This window comes from Haliotis cracherodii, unplaced genomic scaffold (assembly GCF_022045235.1).
Source record: "Haliotis cracherodii isolate W230 unplaced genomic scaffold, xgHalCrac1.p SCAF_5, whole genome shotgun sequence".
Lineage (NCBI taxonomy): Eukaryota > Metazoa > Mollusca > Gastropoda > Lepetellida > Haliotidae > Haliotis > Haliotis cracherodii.
The window spans coordinates 10,718,388-10,740,073 of record NW_027266308.1 but is presented as its reverse complement, the minus strand read 5'-3'; the positions used below and the strand labels follow the sequence as shown (position 1 = coordinate 10,740,073).

General features: G+C 40.3%; 1 protein-coding gene and 1 pseudogene across 1 annotated transcript in view; both read left to right on the top strand.

Moving 5' to 3' along the window:
- LOC139442916 (transmembrane protein 160-like) overlaps positions 1 to 20,006 on the top strand; it is a 36,355-nt gene extending 16,349 nt beyond the window's left edge. Inside the window, exons 2-5 of the mRNA XM_071223837.1 lie at positions 11,676 to 12,031; positions 14,865 to 14,889; positions 15,675 to 15,773; positions 18,355 to 20,006. Coding sequence (XP_071079938.1) covers positions 11,687 to 12,031; positions 14,865 to 14,889; positions 15,675 to 15,773; positions 18,355 to 18,572 — 687 coding nt within the window. The 5' untranslated portion in view covers positions 11,676 to 11,686 and the 3' untranslated portion in view covers positions 18,573 to 20,006. The remainder of the gene's footprint in view (positions 1 to 11,675; positions 12,032 to 14,864; positions 14,890 to 15,674; positions 15,774 to 18,354) is intronic.
- A 116-nt stretch (positions 20,007 to 20,122) lies between these two features.
- LOC139442915 (uncharacterized) lies at positions 20,123 to 21,617 on the top strand (annotated as a pseudogene).
- Positions 21,618 to 21,686: the final 69 nt, after the last annotated feature.

Here is a 21,686-nt window from a genome sequence, read left to right as displayed (position 1 = left end):
ACACACCACACACACACACACATACATACATACATACATACATACATACATACATACATATGTGTGTATGTGTTTGTATGTATATGTGTGTGTGTGTATGTGTGTATATATGTGTTTGTGTGTATGTGTGTATGTATTTGTGTGTGTATACTGATAAGGGCATAGTATCGGAGATAAATATAATTTGGTTTCTTAGTTAGTCACTATTTTTTTCATTGGAATGTTAAGAAGGTATGCTTTAATTTCAATATTTTATTACAGTGCTTGATTCTAGCTGGAATTATTTTAATCCTCTTAAACCCCCAGAGAAGATTATCCTCTGAGGTATTTTTTGTCCGTATATATGTCACAAATTAGTGATAACGTAATTATCTGTTTCAAAAAATTATGTACCGCATTATACCTGAGGTACCAAATTTGGTATCAAGGTTGCATGGCGCAATCCACCAACGATTGCCGAGTTTAATGATCTTAGAATACTCTTCGTATAAGGTCAAAGAGATTATTTACGTTAGTGACAAAACCCTTTTCATTATAGATTTTCCATTCTTTCAATTTTGATCAAAACAGATTTATTTCAGCAATAATTGATTGTAACAAATTTATTATACGTTCTGGTGCTCTTTGAAACTCAACAAGACATGCCCGAAGATACCGGATATTATTTGTGTATGCTTTGAATTATGATTTCGTGCCGTTTTCATGATGGATTCTGTTTTGGTTGTTGGGGCAAGGAGTTATTATCCCAGCAAAAGTTGTCAGTAAGTTGTTGTGAGTTCCTCATGACATATGAAAGGAATCCAAACAGTTACATGAATTCATTTTAAATATACAACTTCCTATGAAAGGATTGATTGAGTGAGTGAGTGAGTTGTGTTTTACGCCGCTTTTAACAGTATTCCAGTTATATCACGGCGTGTCAGCTTAATGTGGGAGGAAAGCCCGAAGTGATGCAGGTCTCAGACGTTTACCACTTCGGTGAAACCCACGAGCACTGGTATGGTGCTGACAAACCTAGAAACATAATTGGGGCGAACCCACAATCATAGGTTTCTGGCGTGCCCAAGGGACGCAATTCTGCACTGCGAATCGCGGCGCCTTAGACGACTGGACCACCCGTGCCCCCTCCTATGAAAGGAAATATTTTATGTTATATTAATGATCCATATGTTAATCATACATTGCTACAAATATTGCATAAGTTAACATGGTTTGCATTTATTTATTTTTATTTTTTTTATCTGTGAGAAGTTCACAGAGATCGAGAATACACAATATCTAATAGTATATGCAATGTAGGTAAAGAATATCCACGCCCCTCTTTTGATATTAATAAAAAAAATTGTATATAATGTTATGTATTAAGTATTCTCCTTTCACATGCATGGGAAATATATGCTGCATTTGCTCAGTTGACATTGCACAGGAGATCTGTCACTCAGTTGTTGTATTTGAATTCTTCGTCAATATATAATACAAAACACACAGAGTATGTCTCAAATAAATAAGAAAACTAAGTTCATTCTAGTAATTAATCCTCTTCTGGACACCATAGAAATGAAATTCCAATGCGTTTATATATACATATAATTATACAACAATGTACGATAACGACCTCAATCCTCCCCCACACCCATACTTTAATGAGAATTGTACGATAAACCCTGTACCAACCCTGACAAGGATAGGTTCTAGTCATGTAACGCCTTTGACACTAAACTTATAAGGTTATTACAATTTACGTAAAAAGTTATTACATTTTACCGCAAGTTGACATTATTACAATTTACGTCAATTTTTATTACAATTTGCGTATTGCAATTTACGTCAAATTTTATTACAATTTATATTGTTATTACAATTTACGTCAAAATTATTACAATTTGCTGCAAGTATTACAATTTACCTTTTTATTACAATTTACGTCGTAACAAACCATTATGACTCACATCAAAATTACCATCCAAAACTGGCTCCCACAGAAGATATCGCGTGGGTGAGATCAAACGTCACAATCGAATGACATCATCAATGGCTCTGCCACTGAAGCTGTGAGCAGTACATTTTACACTTAGAAACTGCTTATTGCTGTCTACAAATTGAAAAAGTTGGAAGAATGATGTTGGATGATAAATAAAATCTCACCCTCGTGTCTTTTTATATCAAATATATCAAGTCGTGCTCATATATTTGATATCAAAAGACACTCGGGTCAGATTCTCTATATCAACAAAATCCTATCATCCACTAGGTTGTGTCCACTCCACAAGTGTGTTTGACAAGTCCTCCGAAAATCCCACATGCACATGTTCCCAATCACTCACACTTGTCACAAATTACACCTGATGTTCATTAAACTTGTTGTCCGGACTGTAACGCCGGTTCTTTTGTCTTTCCTGGTTTCGGCTGTCTAATATCTCTGGTCATTCATTCCGGCACTGTGACAGCAATCGTACTTTTCAAAGTTTACCTACTTTTCGTAACTTGTCTTGTCTCTAACAACATGACGTCTGTACATTCCGTCTATGTTGTTCTTATAGGTTGTGGCATTTTTGTCGAATGACATGAAAAAATTGACAGGTTTTCCGTGTTTTCTCTTCTCAACGTAAAATGCATGCCTATGCTGATGCACGACGGCGGCTGTCTGTCAGTGACGAGATCTTGTCAAAATAAGCCTTGATTAAAAAAACCCGATAAACCTTTTTTGAAACTTGTCTTCTATTATCAATGTCAGATAGTTTACGCTGTGTAAATCAGACAGAAATATAACTGCTTTTCCCCTTTGAAACACATCTTTAATATGATTATTGGTAATAAATAGAATAACCCACTTAGTACGAGAGTTTACGGAAAATGTGTCACTCATGAAATTTATGTTTTAAGTTCCTCGCTAAAGCAACATTAATTCACCTCGTGGGTTATTCTATAGGCATTTCATTTCTCCATAGGGACGGTGGGGTATCCCAGTGGTTTTAAGTTTATTTTCCTGTGAACTTGCCAATTAAGGATGACGTACCAGTATTGGTACAGGGGCGTCGCGTTGAAAGAAAATAGAAGTTGAAATTCACTAGCCACTCCAATCGTCATTGATATGCCACTGGACACATTAAGGTCATTTGGTACGTTCCTATGGTGATGGCTTCATCCACAAATCCTTCTTTACCTTGATAGTAACAATTATATTGTGGTGGCCCATTGCTCATTATTTGTTTTTTAAACACCATTAAAGATCCCAATGCCTCCAATGAAAAACCGTATGTTATTTAAGAAATAAACGACGAGTGGGAGTTGTTTTTCGTACAATAAAACACTGCAGGGAGAATAAGCCATGAGGGGCGCAGCTTGTTTGGTATTTCTTGGATATTCTCACAATTTTCACATCGAGTATCTGCACGTTCAATCCGCATGCCAAATGTCCTATCACTTTAATGTTTGGCCTTTGCGTTTATCCACGTGGCGCGGCTACATCTAGTGGGAACAAATCACAAGACACTTTCCTTCCAAAAATAAGCTCGTCCAATTTTCGACGTCATCACGTTTCGATGGCATGTTCGCATCTCCAGAAATGAGGTCACGATAGAACAATGTTTTATCGTGAAATAAACCACTCTCCGTTCTACACTGTTCTTTGCGATTTATCGCGTAGCTATCTTATATAAAGTGTTAATACACGCCTCGTGGGAAGTGACCGAGCGTGTTATGTACGGCAAGATGACGTCATATTGTACTCACACAGATAACGCCCAGAGTTGATCTTCCCACGTCTTAAGTGCACACTTGACGAATAGGATTGGTCCTAGGAATGTCTGGTGCCACTCACAGATCTCACGTCACGTTTTCAGGTTTTACCTCCTCGGCAAAGTGCAAAAAAGCGATGGTTCCGAGGATGTCGACGTTAACATAAAAAAACATGTATGCATTCTAAGCAGGACGACGTAAGAGTGAGCCTTGGGTTCTTAGCAAGTCGAGGTTAACATCAATCTCTGCTTTCCGTGGATGTCGGCGTTAACAGAACGCCCTGTGTGAATTCTTAACAAGTCGCCGTTAACAGAACTCATTGTATGAATTTTAAGCAAGTCGACGTTAACGGAACACCCCGTATGAATTCTAAGCAAGTCGACGTTAACGGAACACCCCGTATGAATTCTAAGCAAGTCGACGTTAACGGAACGCCCCGTATGAATTCTAAGCAAGTCGACGTTAACGGAACACCCCGTATGAATTCTAAGCATGTCGACGTTAACGGAACGCCCTGTAATTTTTCACCTGAAAAAACACGGTAACATATGGTACAAGTCATAATAGCGAAATGCATCGGACATCACTTTTGTCACCGATGCGTCAAAGCACATGCATCCGAGGATATACACCCATAAGCTTTGCCAAAGCTTTTACTATTCACAATTTTATAGGTCTTTGATAATTGTGACAGAAACTTACAATATACAGAGGTATGTATTTATAAAGCACAAAACACAATATCTTTCAAACATACAATTGAAGCATAAGGTACGATAAGGGCATTTGTGGACCACGGGATCTACATGAACAAACTTTGGGAAATCATTAGGCAGTTATCAGATCTGTCATGTGAATGAGAATTGGACTTACACAACACACAACACTAAAAGTACAGGGAGGCTAAATCGGACCCCTGGACCCCCCTCTGGATCCGCCTATGCCGTTGTGGACGTGGTCATTTCAGGAAATTGGTGGCAGGTGAGACACGTGTCATGTTAGATAAGATGTCACGTTTTGCAAATGTAGTACACAATTTGACATTCACGCAACCCGGCCACCATCACTATAGCAACCAACAGCGTTCTGATTGAAAGATAACTCCAGGAGCTTACTCGACCCCTTTTCAAAAGTACGGAATGATCAATATATCAATACACGTAAGCCATGCTATTTTATACAACAAAAATAATGGGACTTATTTAAGAATTTCGAATAATTTAGTTAAAATAGTTTAGTTGGAAGAATACATTTGTGTACAACTTAAATGGAACTCGCTGGCACAGTCATCTGAGTTTGGGTCGCTATAAAAGATAATGTTTGGATCAAATTTAAAGCCAAATTTGTAAAAATTCGTGTACTAGTAATCTACGAGGTCTGATGAAATTAGGAAAAATGAGAAAATAATGTGAAACATTTTCAGAGTCTGACCTACAATTACAGATATGATTTTTTAAAGAATTGCCTTGAGTAAATCGACTTTAAGATTACTGTATGCACACGGGAGTGCTTACTGTAAAATACATTATTTTGCTATCTTATTTCTTGTCAGATAGAAACAACGCACTTTGTTTTCTTTCTGAATTGTTGTCTGTTGTAATAATGCTTGTAATAACTTTCTCCTTTCACTACTGAATTGGCCCGTGAAGATCCAGGGTAGAATAAGTCCTCAGCAACCCATGCTTGCCGTAAAAGGCGACTTTGCTTGTCGTTGGAGGCGACTAACGGGATCGGGTGGTCTGGCTCGCTGACTTGATGCATGTCATCTTATCCCAATTGCGTGGATCGATGCTCATGATGTCAGTCACTGGATCGTCTGGTCCAGACTTGATTATTTACAGACCGTCGTCATATAGCTGGAAAATTGCTGAGTGCGGCGTTTAACAACAAACAAAAAAACAAAAAAACAAACACTACTGAATGCTGTTGATTCCACATGTAGCCGCTATCCTGAGTGAAGCATTTTTGCATAGTACTTGTTCCTTTTCTGGGGGTTGAATAATCAACTTTCCTTCGAAGGTTATTTCAGGTCGGTTGGCAATTCAAGAGGAGGCAATTTGGCCAAGAAGTTTACCTTAAACTTTAGGTATCGATGATCTTATATAGTTCAATAATGGTCAAATAGCCAATACCCTCACACTGATTTACCAACTGAACTAGAAATAAAAGAGAACACCGTGGACGCCTCGTCTGTTTCATATTAAGATCTATACATAAACACACAGAATAACACACACACACATACACACACACACACACACACACACACACGCACGCACGCACGCACGCACGCACGCACGCAGGCGCGCACACACACACACACACACAATCGAGAATGCTCTTTCTTCGAAGATTTAATAGAACATCATACGACACTTGCTTAAAAGTTGTTTCGTCAAGGTTACAACTTTCAAGGCCCCAGTAAAGCTCTCAAATTTGTTAATGGTAAACTTGTGGAGGACATTTCCAAAGTTTACGCAATTGTGACATAAATGATGTCTGATGCAATGCCCTATTTTCACCTTTACCATATGTTCCAGTTTTGTTGTTTTTCGCGAACACCTGGTATCATCACTGTTTGATGGTGAATCATAAACACATGATTATGATAATATAGTCGGAATAGTACCATCCGCTTTTAACAGATAATTGTTATTAACATGGAAAGGGTTTTGTCGCTTATATAATCAGTAAACCGTAACTTTGTTGAACGAATTAAAACATAGAACTGGACCATTGTTGATGCTTGTTTTCTGTCTGCGTCTAAAACTTAATGTTAGCCACCTTGTAAAATAATATAACTAGCTTTAGAAGTACATTTTGGAAGACCTTAGTCACCCTTGCTGCTTTAATCTATAAGTTAATTCTGTAGGGCAACCACTCCAAACTTCAGATGCGTATTCTAGAATAGAACGCATATACATTTGATATATGTTATGGTGTATCCATACGATATCAAATCTGAATCCTTTAGATATAACACTGCATATAAATGTTCAGTTACGAGAATACAAAATATGAAAAAGATTGACAAGAACATATCTATTAAGCAATACACTTGGCACATTATTCTTAATTACAGAACTCGTCAAAATGGACCCTAAACACGTGTCAGAATTACCTCTCGTTCCTTCATGTACAGTGTGTGAATTAGGTTTAAAATGTACTTTTGATCAGTGTTTCATGGAGTAAAACCGATTCGTGACACTTTAATGTGGGAGCCTCCAAGAGGATCCGGGTTAGAATTGGCCTTCAGCAACCCATGCTTGTCGTAACAGAATGGGAAGTTAACTGACAGTGCGAAGTTGGTCAGTTGTGTCGTAACAAAAAAGTGACGTCACATTAAAAGCTATGACGTCATGTTGTCCCTTATATCGCCCGGTTTGCCGATTTGTATGGGTATTTATTACCCACGTGGTGAAGATACAGGTGGTAAGATACTAAATCCGTACGTCACACGTGTGTCGTACAAGGTTGACCTTGTTTTATTCGTTTTGATTGGATAACCGTGACCTCTGTCACACCGGGACTACTTTTTTCATTCATAAAAAATCGCGAGACGTCATTCATTTTGCGATTACAAGGCAGAACTGAAGAAATTCATGAGAACGAGAGATATTTACAAACACCTTATTAAACCAAACAAGATAGTCAAACGCATCAAATTCGGTTTGCATTCTATATAAGTTATGCATAGAGCTTCTACAGACATATAATCGAGCTAGATCTATAAATCGATTTACAATGTACGACTGCCGATCGAGCGCGTCCCTTGAGCGTGACGCACCCGACCACTTTCGCAACTTTCAATTTGATTTAACGTAAAAGGATAAGCGTGGTGAAATGAAGTCTGTTTAAACTATCTGGACAGATATCGAGACTTACTTGGGATGATCCGGTTGTGCCATCGGTGTCCCCTTTGAAGCGTATTTTGTGGCGCTGTTTCGGGAGGTGTTGTTCATGGATGAACGAACACGACAGCACGACCAGATCAATTAAAGTTCACAGTTCCGATACAAATCATTCGAAAACTCCGTGGAAGTGTGCCTGACTTCTGATTTTGTGGCCCCAAACATCCCAAATGTGAACAATAACATTCCCTATCTCTAGCGTAAAACGCTGTGAGTGGATCGCGGTTGTCTTTTCTTATTCCGGTGGCGACCTTGCCCTTCGATCGTTCGAAGCTGTCACTGACATGCAAGCAGATTTGAGTTTGTTGATTTTCACGTCTTCAGTATATAGGGTGGTACAGTTAACATGAATGTCTTTGGCGAACAGTCTGATTTCCCTCTTCCAAAATGGGACGGGCATGATATAAATTCAGCTGATAGATCAAGGAAACCGAACCATTTTGATTGCACAGACGGGACCCCGGCAGCGTGACCGACTGTTGGTCCGATATTCAAAACGCGGCGCTAATGTGACATTTCAAATTTTCTTATCGGTGTCCTGCGTACTAACAAAATGGCGCTTGAATTACCATAAGTTGAAGACTTTCTTCCAAAAGGATCTTGAGCGTCGGTGCTGGTTTGTTTGCAAACAGAACAGCAGGCGCGTGTTGTAAATGCGTATGCATAAACATGTCAACAATGCCCATATTTGGTCATATATCAATATTAATGCGCAACCAGATTTTGCAACCGGTTTCAGTTTGGTCTGTCAACGAACGAAAGTTGTTATGTATTTACACTTAAATATATATTTAACGTGGGTAATAAATAAAATACCACACTCATTCTCGTTAGATACCATTTTTACGAAACTCGTGAACTTTCTATGGTATCTGACCTCGCTTTCGCTCGGTCAGATACCACAGAAAGTCCACTCGTTTCGTAAAAATGGTATCTAACGAGAATGAGTGTAGTATTCTCTATTTATTATCCAGGTGGTGAAGAAACAGGTTGTGAGATACTTAATCCGTACGTCATTCGAGTAAATTGTGTAATTCGAGGTTGACCTCCTTTTATCCTTTTTCACGTTGACCTCGTTTTATCCGTTTCCACGATCCGTCATTTATTTTACACGTCTTTGCTTTATCTGATATAAGGCGACTCTAGATGTGGTAAATGTGGATATTTTACAGCCGCTTCAATAACCTTTTACGACTGCTCCCTCTGACCTTGGCCTGTGAACAGGGGCAGATAACTCTATTTTTCAAACTTGTTTCGGTGAGGTTAGTGTTTTTCCTATGTGCATCATTGTCATGCGTTCATTACCTATTGAGCAACGTTATCTGGAATTTTGTTTTTATATTAATTTCAATGAAAACGATAACGTGAATTATTGATGGTACTGTTTTGACATATTTCGCGTAGTTAGTAATCCTGAAGTTATTGTTCAGTTTTCGTTCACGTACACAGTTCAACTGAGCAGGGCCACGTCAAGTCGGGTATGCTAGTTGATGATCGTCCGGTCTCCGCGAAACTGTCTTTTACCTTTTAGGCCTACCCTCACACATGTTCACGACACAAGAGTATGATCGACGAACTTTTACGTTTATATGTATTAGGGCTGGGACGGGTAACTCGGGTACGCGGGTCGGGTGGGTCCTGAGTAGGACCCGGGTACCCACAGGACTACCCGGATTCGTGGTTAGTCACGTGATATATTGTTTAATGAGAAAAATTATCTTGTACACTAAGGTTACACTACAAGTCACTAATGTTGGCATTTCCTTCTGACTATGCACGGGGCGGTCGGGGAGCCTAGTGGTTAAAGCGTTCGCTCGTCACGTTGAAGACCCGGGTTCTATTCCCGACATGGGCACAAGGTGTGAAGCTCATTTCTAGTGTCCCCCGCCGTGATATTGCTGGAATATTGCGAAAAGCGGCGTAAAACCATACTCACTGACTCTGACTATGCACCCATTCCTTCTGACTTTTCATATGGTTGAATAAAGATACAATAACTTAAGTCAACTTCAGTGTTTGCATGACCAGATTGTTCTAATACATGTTGCCAGGGCTATGGTAAAAAAAATGGCCAATCAGACATTTTGTACCTATCTTTTGAGACCTACAGTGGGTACCCGGGTAGGGTCGGGTAATAGGGTGGGGGTGGTGGTACCCGGGTAGTAAATTCAGACTCGTCCCAGCCCTAATATATATACGTCTTTCATGTGCCAGCATTCTAGAAAGTACATAAACTCCCCCGAATTTAACTCTTATTCTTTTAAAAAGTAGTCGCAATTCCATTGCATTTATATATACTTGTACCAACGTCAAAATATAGTGCAAGTAAAGATTGATTATGTATATTCTAGAATTTTGACAGGTGGAATGCAGCCTAACGAGTAATGAATTGAACACAAACACATGATAGGGGGATGGACCAAGGTGACATCTACAATATCTGATAAAAAGGGGTGGGAGATCTGCGACGACAGACAGATAATCTGTAATTCTGAGTTTCATTGTAAGAAAGAGGGGCAGGAGAGCACCAGCTGTCTAGGCACTACAGCTCACGGAACAGGTTACCAGAAACCTATCATTCTGGGTTCAAATCCCATATTGTGGGTCCTTAGTGGCCATGTCACAATCATCGCTGTGCAGAGTTGTGTCCCTTGGGCGTGTCAGAAACCTGTGATCATGGGTTTGAGTCCCAGATTTGCATGATCATGTTTTTGGTCAGTCAGCACCATATACATCCTTGTAGGTGTCATGTAAGTGGTAAACATCGAAGACCTGCCTTACTATGGGCATTCCTCTTCCTCATGCTGACGTTCACTGAATATACCTGATATATTGTTCAAACTGGAATTTATGTGTGATTTAACCAAACTCACTCAATCACTAACGAAGAAAATAAAAAAAACTGTAAGAAGTGTCAGCTTACAGAGAAACTACACTGAATTAAATCTGCATTTCAGATCAAGTAATGTTTTACGTTTATTTGACTTAATGAACAATGGATAACCAACCTCATGTCATAATTTTATTAACAATGTTTCAACTGATGAATCAGTTGTGATGGAACGATTCATCGGTGCATTGGTGGATCAATATTTTACTTCCCGATACAAATATCGATCTTAGTCGCACACTAAGTTCAAATTTGATTCATACCTTAAATGTTTACTTTAATAGCAGTTACACCAAACACTAATTAGTAGTGGAAAAAAAAAAAGGTTTTCATCCATTGAGTCATACTTGACACTGCCAGCTGTAAATTGTCAGAAGGCCAGGTATTTGACATCTTCCTGAGGCAAGGGAGTTCACAGACTTTAAAAGTCCAGTTTCCACCCTTGCCGAACTAGGCTGGAATTCCTGGGCTCGATCAGAGCGCCACCAGTGGCTATTACAAGTTATGTCCTTTCTATGCCTCTCCTGTTGACCAATCAGATTTAACCTCTCGTATCACTTGCATTTGCTTCACACAAAACGGTCGCGCCAAGTCAAGACGATCTGATCGTTAATCAAGATCTATATTGTGATAAAACGAGTCTTACATCAATCACGTGAGCACTTTGATTAAAATTCATGAAAACATTTAGAAAATATCTGTTGACAACGAGTTAGCGGTGCACATGCTTTGCAAATCCTGCAGTCGACCGAAATCTGCATGACACTTTACGAACCGGATTTCGATTTCGCTGCGCGATTTTGATTGGACTATGCATAGACTCTTAGTCCAGCCAAAATGTAACTCCATAATACCAGCCTAGTTTGGCAAGGGTGGAAACTGGACTTTTATAGTCAGTTAACTCCCTTGCCTCGGGAAGATGGGTATTTGACTATCCTGTCAATGAAAAAGTTGGCTTACACACAAGTATCATGATACGTATTGGATCGGGAACAAGTTATTGTTATACGTATCGGATCGCACAGTTGGTGTATCGTCCCAGCCCTACCAATCAGTACTGAGAATTGTATGTGCAAATATCAGAAAGTTACAACCTTCAATGTTTAAACATGGGTTACATATTGTTTTTCTTGCAGAAAAGTACATCATGAAGGGACTAACCAACATCTTTACTCAGATGGTAAAAGTGAGAACATTGTCCACCTGTCTCAAACCAGCACTCTGTCCGTCCAGAAGTTCCTGCACTGCAAGACACTGTGTTGTCAGCACTGGCACGACAGCAACAGGAAGACCCGACATTATGAAAATAGGACCACATCACTTACATAAAGGACAGATCCAGATGCCAGTGTCGACGTATCAGTTTATTCCCTCCAGGCAGATAGCGTCCACGTCCGTGTGTTTGAGTCGTGGCGGTATCGGAGTTGGCGGTGGACATCAGCACAGCGACGAGGATGTGCCGAGTACACAGGGACCCACAGATTCAGCCTGGGTAATAATGGATTGTTAGGGTGACACGTCTTTGTATGTTTCAAGTTCAAGGTTCAACAGACCAGAGCCAAAAACAAATACTGTATTCAACATTATAAGCGCCCTGCTCTAAGCGCCCACGGCCATATTTGCTAATATATTGGCTAGTGAACAATCCCAATTAGCACCCCTTCCGATTGGTCAATGTACAAAAGACTTATGTATTCGCGTATAATGCGCACTCGTGTGTTATATGCACCCTTAATTATGGGCATTTAAATTCTGGAAAAATAAACCTGTCGTATATAAACATTTCAGGCTGTCAGCATAAACCAGGAAATTTATTTCAACTCTGTTTTTTTCACCAAAATAATATTCTAATAAGAGCCCCCTATTTTTAATTTTGAGGGCGCCCTGGGTGTTTATTACGTCGAATACGGTAGTTTAAGTAATAGCCACAGAAAATGAATTAATAGATTTTCATCCAAATGGTTTATAAATGTGAGACAGGAGGCAGTTTATTCTTTATGTTTTGTTAAAGAAATAAATGACGAGTGGGAGTTGTTTATCGTACAATAAAACACTGCAGGGAGAATAAGCCATGAGGGGTGCAGCCTCAAGTGGTTTGTTCTCCCTGCAGTGTTTTATTGTACGATAAACAGCGACCATGAGTCGTTTATTTCCTATATGAGATATCAACATAATGTACTGCCTCTTTAAGGATGATGATGAATTGTACAAGCTTTAAACATATTTGCCTGTTTTTAAATAATGATGACTCCCTCAATAGAAGTCAACCTCGGCAATGTCATACAAGTTCATTTTATGCACAAGTTGTATATACTGCATATTCTCAGTATCCTCATAGCAATGAACTGTACCTTTCCTCTGAAGACCGCTTGTCATATCTCTCCCGCCTTTGGATGCAATCTTTTGGCCATCACGTTTATCTGGTTGCCCAGCTACATCTATGGAAAACAACTCACCAGATACTCCCCTCTCAAAAACAACGTCGCCAAATATCAAGTTGCTAGCGCATGTTCGAATCTCTAGAAATGACCTCATGATAGAACAGTGTTCTATCAGGAAATAAACCATTTTTCTTTGTGATTTTTTGTGTAGCTCTCTTAAATGTATAAATGAACAGTTCAAGGCTTCTGTTTACATTAAGTATTGACGGATGTGATTCCAATGAAAAGCTTGAATGTTTGTAGGACTGTGTGTATGGTGCGTTTAATCAAGTAAACAAAGAACGGAACATGGATTTTCTTTGTTTTACGATTTCCTTCCTTGTTGCTTTATTGGTATAGTTTATGATAAGTACTTGGTATTCAAAGCTTAAGTCAGTGAATACAATGTCATGTAGTTAGGGAACCTTGGTCATTTATCATTGTTTTAAGTTTTCCTAGATCAAGTGAAAAGTGCCTGTTAAATGTATTCAGGGACTGTTACAAAAACAGACTGCACAGTCAAATTTAATTCTCATGTTTGAGGTTACACCGTATATCGCCGTCTATAAAGCGACACATCATATGAGATGACCCCCCTGTACAAGCCTTTAAAATGGCTAATTTATATACCCTGTCTATTAATGATAGCGAACTGTTTTTATAACCAGACAGTGTAATTACATGATTAGTTTGCATACTTCATTGCGGATTTTTTGACATGGTATTTCTGGTGTTACGTGCTCACACTTGTCTGTGTTGGGGGGAAAAACATGAAAACTCTTCAACCCTGTGTATAAGACGACCCTCCTTGAAAGCCCCCTATTTCGAGGTACGAAAAACTCGCCTTATACACAGCGATATAACTATATATATCATATAATGGGTAGGTTTCTCGGCAGGATAAAGCCAACGGATAAAAACGATATCCGTTGGGGTCATATGCGGATAGAGATGCAAATATCAAAGGTCAAGTAGGACTACTTTCACTGTTTATAAACAAACATGGCGTCGCCCATTCGGCGATCGAGACAGAATTAACCATTCGGAATCTGGATAAACTACAGGGATAATTGCTACCATTATCTAAAGAACAGTCTAATATACTGAAAATCTGTGTCTAACTGTGATGTAGCTAAGGCATTTTATAAGTTTTGGCACCTTTGGAGATATAAATTTCAAAACAATTTTGCGAGGGCACGAGGCCTAGCCAAGCGAGATCAGTAGCCATATCTGCGCTTGTAGACCTCTGCGGCTTGAAACCTTCTCCACAAATCAAAAAAGTTAGATTTGGCCGAAATATGTTTGAATTGTTACCTTCTTTCCTTTTGTCGCTGTGTGTACATCTGACTACACCTCTTAACGTTATGACGGGACAGGCCGACTGTCATCAACGTCTGACCGTGGCCGTGACGTCTCATAGACTAGGGTTAGAGTAGCTCCCCTTTGACAAAGGGGAATTACTCTAGCGGACAGACCGGTGGATTGCCGAGAAAGTCAATTAAAAACAATTGTTGTTTTGCGTATATGTTGCTTCGCCACTTTATAAGAAACAGATTTCAGTTGGAACTATATTGGCTATTGTCACTGTCCGACTGACACATCACTTACCCTGTGACGTAATAAATATTAATGCGCGCATTCCAGCAAAACTCGCAATGTTTCGGTAATGTTTGTGAGAGAGGAAACGCGATTTTAAAGCACAGAATTAAAGAATGACATTATATGATAAAGAGGTTATCACACTTGTGTGTTTGGGGATGGTAAATATCCTGTATTAGGAATAAACACTATGTATTAAGCTCGCCAAGGCTCGCTAAATACAATGTTTATTCCTAATGCAGGATATTTACCATCCCCAAACACACTCGCGTGATAACCTCTATTGATTTGTCGCTTTCATTTCAGGCCATCCGGTTAGCAAATGAAAATGGTGAGTATGGGTAGGGTTCTATGTTCCTTGTGATAGAATGCCAATGGCATGGTTAAAATCATGATGGCCCCCAGTTGGTGCCTAAATGTACACCTACATATAATGTTTTCTTAGTAAATGTGAGCAAGTGGAATCTATGTTTTAATAATATTTTCCTCATTCCGTTTCCGCACAAACTAAGATTCACATTTTGGTTGTTATTGCCTGGCTGAGTTTTTTGATAAAACACCCATCACCAAGCAGGCTGCCAAATTTACTTTCTGCCTCAAGATATTCCAAGTTTTCTTGTCAGAGGCAGGCTAGTGAACTGTCGCCCTTATCTAACCCTGTAATTCACAAATTCTTATTAGTAATTCTACTAATAAACAGACATTAATTTCAAGTGATGTGTGTTGTAAGTTGTAGCTATAAGGTTGACCTGGCTACATAAACAATATCTTGTGACAATGTGTTGTATTAGTGAACTAGTATGCAAGTAAACTGGACAAACTGAAGGAACATGATGAACACATGAACAGACTTAATGAACAGAGTTTTCAACAAGGTAAACAGTGGGATTCAGAACACCCAGTTGGCAAGGAATTGGGCGCACATTCTAGTTTACAAGTGCTTATAAATAGCATTCTTCAAGTTTGAAGATGGACCCGAACAATTGTCATGACATCTTTAGTTGTGGCAGCTTGATCAAATTCTGTTTTTACAACTGTTTTGTTACTTGTCATCAGTCTGTGTATCTACAAGTATTTGGATGGTGAGACATTGATACTAGCTGATGTTATGTTTAGGTTACCTGTCCTGGTGCAGGAATACCTACCTAGCGAGTGCCGTGGCATGTGGGATGCAAGCCGAGGGGACGTTGGAAGTGTCACAACTAGCTGCTCAAGGTAAGCAGCTAAAATCTCACCACTAACTGCTCGAGGCAAACTTAATTATTACAAGTGTTAATGTATTACAGGTGTGTTCATGTGTTGCAGGTGTGATCATGTATTACAGGTGTGTTCATGTGTTGCAGGTATGTTCATGTGTTGCAGGTGTGTTCATGTTTTGCAGGTGTGTTCATGTGTTGCAGGTGTGTTCATGTGTTGCAGGTGTGTTCATGTGTTGCAGGTGTGATCATGTGTTACAGTTGTGTTCATGTTTTGCAGATGTGTTCATGTGTTACAGGTGTGATCAATAGTTACAGGTGTGTTCATGTGTTGCAGGTGTGTTCATGTGTTACAGGTGTGATCATGTGTTACAGGTGTGTTCATGTGTTGCAGGTGTGTTCATGTGTTGCAGGTGTGTTCATGTGTTACAGGTGTGTTCATGTATTACAGGTGTGTTCCTGTGTTGCAGGTGTGATCATGTGTTACAGGTGTGTTCCTGTGTTGCAGGTGTGTTCATGTGTTGCAGGTGTGTTCATGTGTTTCAGGTGTGATCATGTGTTACAGATGTGATCATGTGTTGCAGGTGTGTTCATGTGTTACAGGTGTGTTGCAGGTGTGTTACAGGTGTGTTGCAGGTGTGTTCATGTGTTACAGGTGTGTTGCAGGTGTGTTCATGTGTTACAGGTGTGATCATGTGTTGCAGGTGTGATCATGTGTTACAAGTGTGTTCATGTGTTACAGGTGTGTTCATGTGTTACAGGTGTGTTCATGTGTTGCAGGTGTGTTCATGTGTTACAGGTGTGTTGCAGGTTTGATCATGCATTACAGGTGTGTTCATGTGTTGCAGGTGTGATCATGTGTTACAGGTGTGTTCATGTGTTGCAGGTGTGTTCATGTGTTGCAGGTGTGATCATGTGTTACAGGTGTGTTCATGTGTTGCAGGTGTGATCATGTGTTACAGGTGTGTTCATGTGTTGCAGGTGTGATCATGTGTTATAGGTGTGTTCATGTGTTGCAGGTGTGATCATGTGTTACAGATGTGATCACGTGTTGCAGGTGTGTTCATGTGTTGCAGGTGTGTTCATGTGTTACAGGTGTGTTGCAGGTGTGTTCATGTGTTACAGGTGTGTTGCAGGTGTGTTCATGTGTTACAGGTGTAATCATGTGTTGCAGGTGTGATCATGTGTTACAAGTGTGTTCATGTGTTACAGTCGTGTTACAGGTGTGTTCATGTGTTGCAGGTGTGATCATGTGTTACAGGTGTGTTGCAGGTGTGATCATGTGTTACAGGTGTGATCATGTGTTGCAGGTGTGATCATGTGTTACAGGTGTGATCATGTGTTGCAGGTGTGATCATGTATTATATGTGTGTTCATGTGTTGAAGGTGTGTTCATGTGTTGCAGGTGTTATCATGTGTTACAGGTGTGATCATGTGTTACAGGTGTGTTGCAAGTGTGTTCATGTGTTACAGGTGTGATCATGTGTTACAGTTGTGTTCATGTGTTGCAGGTGTGTTCATGTGTTACAGGTGTGTTCATGTGTTGCAGGTGTGTTCATGTGTTGCAGGTGTGTTCATGTGTTACAGGTGTGTTCATGTGTTGCAGGTGTTTTCATGTGTTGCAGGTGTGATCATGTATTACAGGTGTGTTCATGTGTTGAAGGTGTGTTCATGAGTTGCAGGTGTGATCATGTATTACAGGTGTGTTCATGTGTTACAGGGGTGTTCATGTGTTACAGGTGTGTTCATGTGTTGCAGGTGTTATCATGTGTTACAGGTGTGTTCATGTGTTACAGGTGTGTTAATGTGTTACAGGTGTGTTAATGTGTTACAGGTGTGTTGATTGATACAGGTGTGTTGATGTGTTACAGGTGTGTTGATTGATACAGGTGTTTTAATGTGTTACAGGTGTGTTCATTGATACAGGTGTTTTCATTGATACAAGTGTGTTCATCGATACAGGTGTTTTCATTGATACAAGTGTGTTCATTAAAACAGGTGTGTTCATGTGATAATTACATGTGTGTTCATGTAGGTGTGTTAATGAGTTACAGGTGTGTGCATATATTACAGGTGTGTTGATGTGTTACAGGTGTGTTCATTGATACAGGTGTGTTCATGTAGGTGTGTTAATGAGTTACAGGTGTATGCATATATTACAGGTGTGTTGATGTGTTACAGATGTGTTCATTGATACAGGTGTGTTGATGTGTTACAGGTGTGTTCATTGATACAGGTGTGTTCATTGATACAGGTGTGTTAATGAGTTACAGGTGTGTGCATGTGTTACAGGTGTGTTCATTGATACAAGTGAGTTTATTGATACAGGTGTGTTCATGTGATAATTACATGTGTGTTCATGTAGGTGTGTTAATGAGTTACAGGTGTGTGCATACATTACAGGTGTGTTGATGTGTTACAGGTGGGTTGATTGATACAGGTGTTTTCATTGATACAAGTGTGTTCATTGATACAGGTGTTTTCATTGATACAAGTGTGTTCATTGATACAGGTATTTTCATTGATACAAGTGTGTTCATTGATACAGGTGTGTTCATGTAGGTATGTTAATGAATTACAGGTGTGTGACTATATTACAGGTGTGTTCCTTCTGGCTGGTATCAACATGACCTGGGGCACCATCAACTTCATCATCTACATCCTCCAGCTACGACAGCGAATGGGGATGTCCCTTGTGGCATCGCTCATCAACATCACTGGTGCCACCTTCCATCTGCTGGTCTGGCTGGCGCTAGTCACCATGTATCTCGGACTCACAGAGGAACCCCCAGAGACACCAGATGGGGAAGAAGTCTGATACCTTCCCCAAAGTCAATGGGACACTTTTAACTTAAGAAAGACTGCCAATGCTTGCTGCAGTTACCCCGATATAGATGAACTAGGGTCCATAGTCTGCAAAGTCATTAAAACCAGATCTTTCACCCCGATATGATACCTGTCTGTGTCAAGATGTGGAAACACCTACATTGTAGGTCATTCACCCTGAATGAACAAGGCATGGTTCTTGATCAATCTGAAGTCAGCTTTCTAAAATGATTCTGCTTCACATATTAGCATCAGAAAACCACCACTGAACACAGATATGCCCTTGATAGTACACCCTTTTGAACGTAGATGTCATGGCGTTCAGAAACAACAGGATGGATTAACTATCCACTATAATATAATCATGAGGTTCTATGTTTTTGCATTCTGAAATCATCTACTATATTCATTTTGGTGATACAGAAATGAAATGTACTTGTCTGAATGCTTCGCTTGGTTATACCAAGACTTTAGGTTTGTTTGTTGGATTGTTTGGGTTGTTTAGCACTGCACTCAGCAATATTCCAGCTATATGACGGCTGTCTGTAAATACTCAAGACCAGACAATCCAGTGATTGACATCATGAGCATCGATCCACGCAATTGGGATACGATGACATGCATCAACCAAGTCAGTGAGACTGACCACCCGGTCCTGTTTGTCGCCTCTTACGACAAGCATAGTCGCCTTTACGACAAGAATGGGTTGCTGAAGACCTCTTCTACCCCAGATCTTCACAGATCACCAAGATTTAGAAAGCAGATTGGCTGATCAGAATATTCCCCTGATGCAAAAACCTATTGAGGTGTCCTCAGATCTATATGCAATGAGGTATTGTATGGGAGTAGAAGGTCTGATTTTTGTGAGATTGCGTGGCCTGGAGTCAGTCCAGGTCAGGACACAGCTGGTGCCTTGTATGGAGTGAGACTTGGCCACTATGTAAGTAGGGTGATCACTTACTGCTTTGCTGATGTATCAGAACATTTTAGTAACTGACAAAGTGTTTGAACCTGCTAATTTGCCTTAGCCACATGCCCTTCGATACAGAGAGTTTGTGATGCTGCATGGATTTGAACTTGTTGAGATAAATGTAGATGTTCGAGTGCATACAACAGTTGATCCCTGTGGTATCCAACCTGGATGTGTCTAACCCTGTTGTCTCCAACCTGGATGTGTCAAAGCCTGATGTCTCCAACCTGGATGTGTCAAAGCCTGTTGTCTCCAACCTGGATGTGTCAAAGCCTGTTGTCTCCAACCTGGATGTGTCTAACCCTGTTGTCTCCAACCTGGATGTGTCAAAGCCTGTTGTCTCCAACCTGGATGTGTCTAACCCTGTTGTCTCCAACCTGGATGTATCTAACCCTGTTGTCTCCAACCTGGATGTGTCAAAGCCTGTTGTCTCCAACCTGGATGTGTCAAAGCCTGTTGTCTCCCACCTGGATGTGTCAAAGCCTGTGGTATCCAACCTGGATGTGTCTAACCCTGTGGTATCCAACCTGGATGTGTCTAACCCTGTGGTATCCAACCTGGATGTGTCTAACCCTGTTGTCTCCAACCTGGATGTGTCCAACCCTGTTGTCTCCAACCTGGATGTGTCAAAGCCTGTTGTCTCCAACCTGGATGTGTCTAACCCTGTTGTCTCCAACCTGGATGTATCTAACCCTGTTGTCTCCAACCTGGATGTGTCAAAGCCTGTTGTCTCCAACCTGGATGTGTCAAAACCTGTTGTTTCCAACCTGGATGTGTCCAACCCTGTTGTCTCCAACCTGGATGTGTCAAAGCCTGTTGTTTCCAACCTGGATGTGTGAAACCCTTGGTCTCCAACCTGGATGTGTCAAAGCCTGTTGTCTCCAACCTGGATGTGTCAAACTCATAGTCTCCAACTTGGATGTGTCAAAGCCTATTGTCTCCAACTTGGATCTGTCAAAGCCTATTGTCTCCAACTTGGATGTGTTGAACCCATGGTCTCCAACTTGGATGTGTCAAACCCATAGTCTCCAACTTGGATGTGTCAAACCCATAGTCTCCAACTTGGATGTATCAAACCCATGGTCTCCAACTTGGATGTGTCAAACCCATAGTCTTTAACTTGGATGTGTCAAACCCATAGTCTCCAACTTGGATGTGTCAAACCCATAGTCTCCAACTTGGATGTGTTGAACCCTTGGTCTCCAACTTGGATGTATCAAACCCATAGTCTCCAACTTGGATGTGTCAATCCCATAGTCTCCAACTTGGATGTGTCAAACCCATAGTCTCCAACTTGGATGTGTTGAACCCTTGGTCTCCAACTTGGATGTATCAAACCCATAGCCTCCAACTTGGATGTGTCAAACCCATAGTCTCCAACTTGGATGTGTCAAACCCATAGTCTCCAACTTGGATGTGTTGAACCCTTGGTCTCCAACTTGGATGTATCAAACCCATAGTCTCCAACTTGGATGTGTCAAACCCATAGTCTCCAACTTGGATGTGTCAAACCCAGTCTCCAACTTGGATGTATCAAACCCATAGTCTCCAACTTGGATGTGTTGAAACCTATTGTTTCCAACTTGGATGAGTCAAAACCTGTTATCTCGAACAAGTGTGTGTAGAATCCCTGGTTGTACCAAACTCACAGTCTGGTCCTGGCAAACTGTATTTCTGCCCTGAGAGTGGAAGGTCGGTTGTTTCGTCCTCAGCTGCATCGTACCAAAAGATGTTAAAAGATGACACTACAAGTTGCATGCATATCTCTGTATGCGTGCAATAATCTCGAACAAGACGATAAACCCCTTTCAACCCCCTCACCTCTTACTATATTCTCACTACCAGGATGTCCCAAGAGTTAGAATGAGTTATAAGTCTGACTAAGTTATGACTTACACTGCTTAGCATGATAAGTCAAACTTAGAACTTATTTCGACTATAATGGTTGGAACATGAAATGGCAAGAACCATCAAAAACAGAGTACAGTTGATTAAAATAAGTTAGTAAATATGAATTCAGTTAAAGTTAATCTGTAACTGATTAATAGCAACATGACAAGAAAATCAAGGGTGACACAAGTATTAAAGGGGCACTGATCTAAAGCAATTCCCCGGGACTGGTTGTTGCCTTTGTTA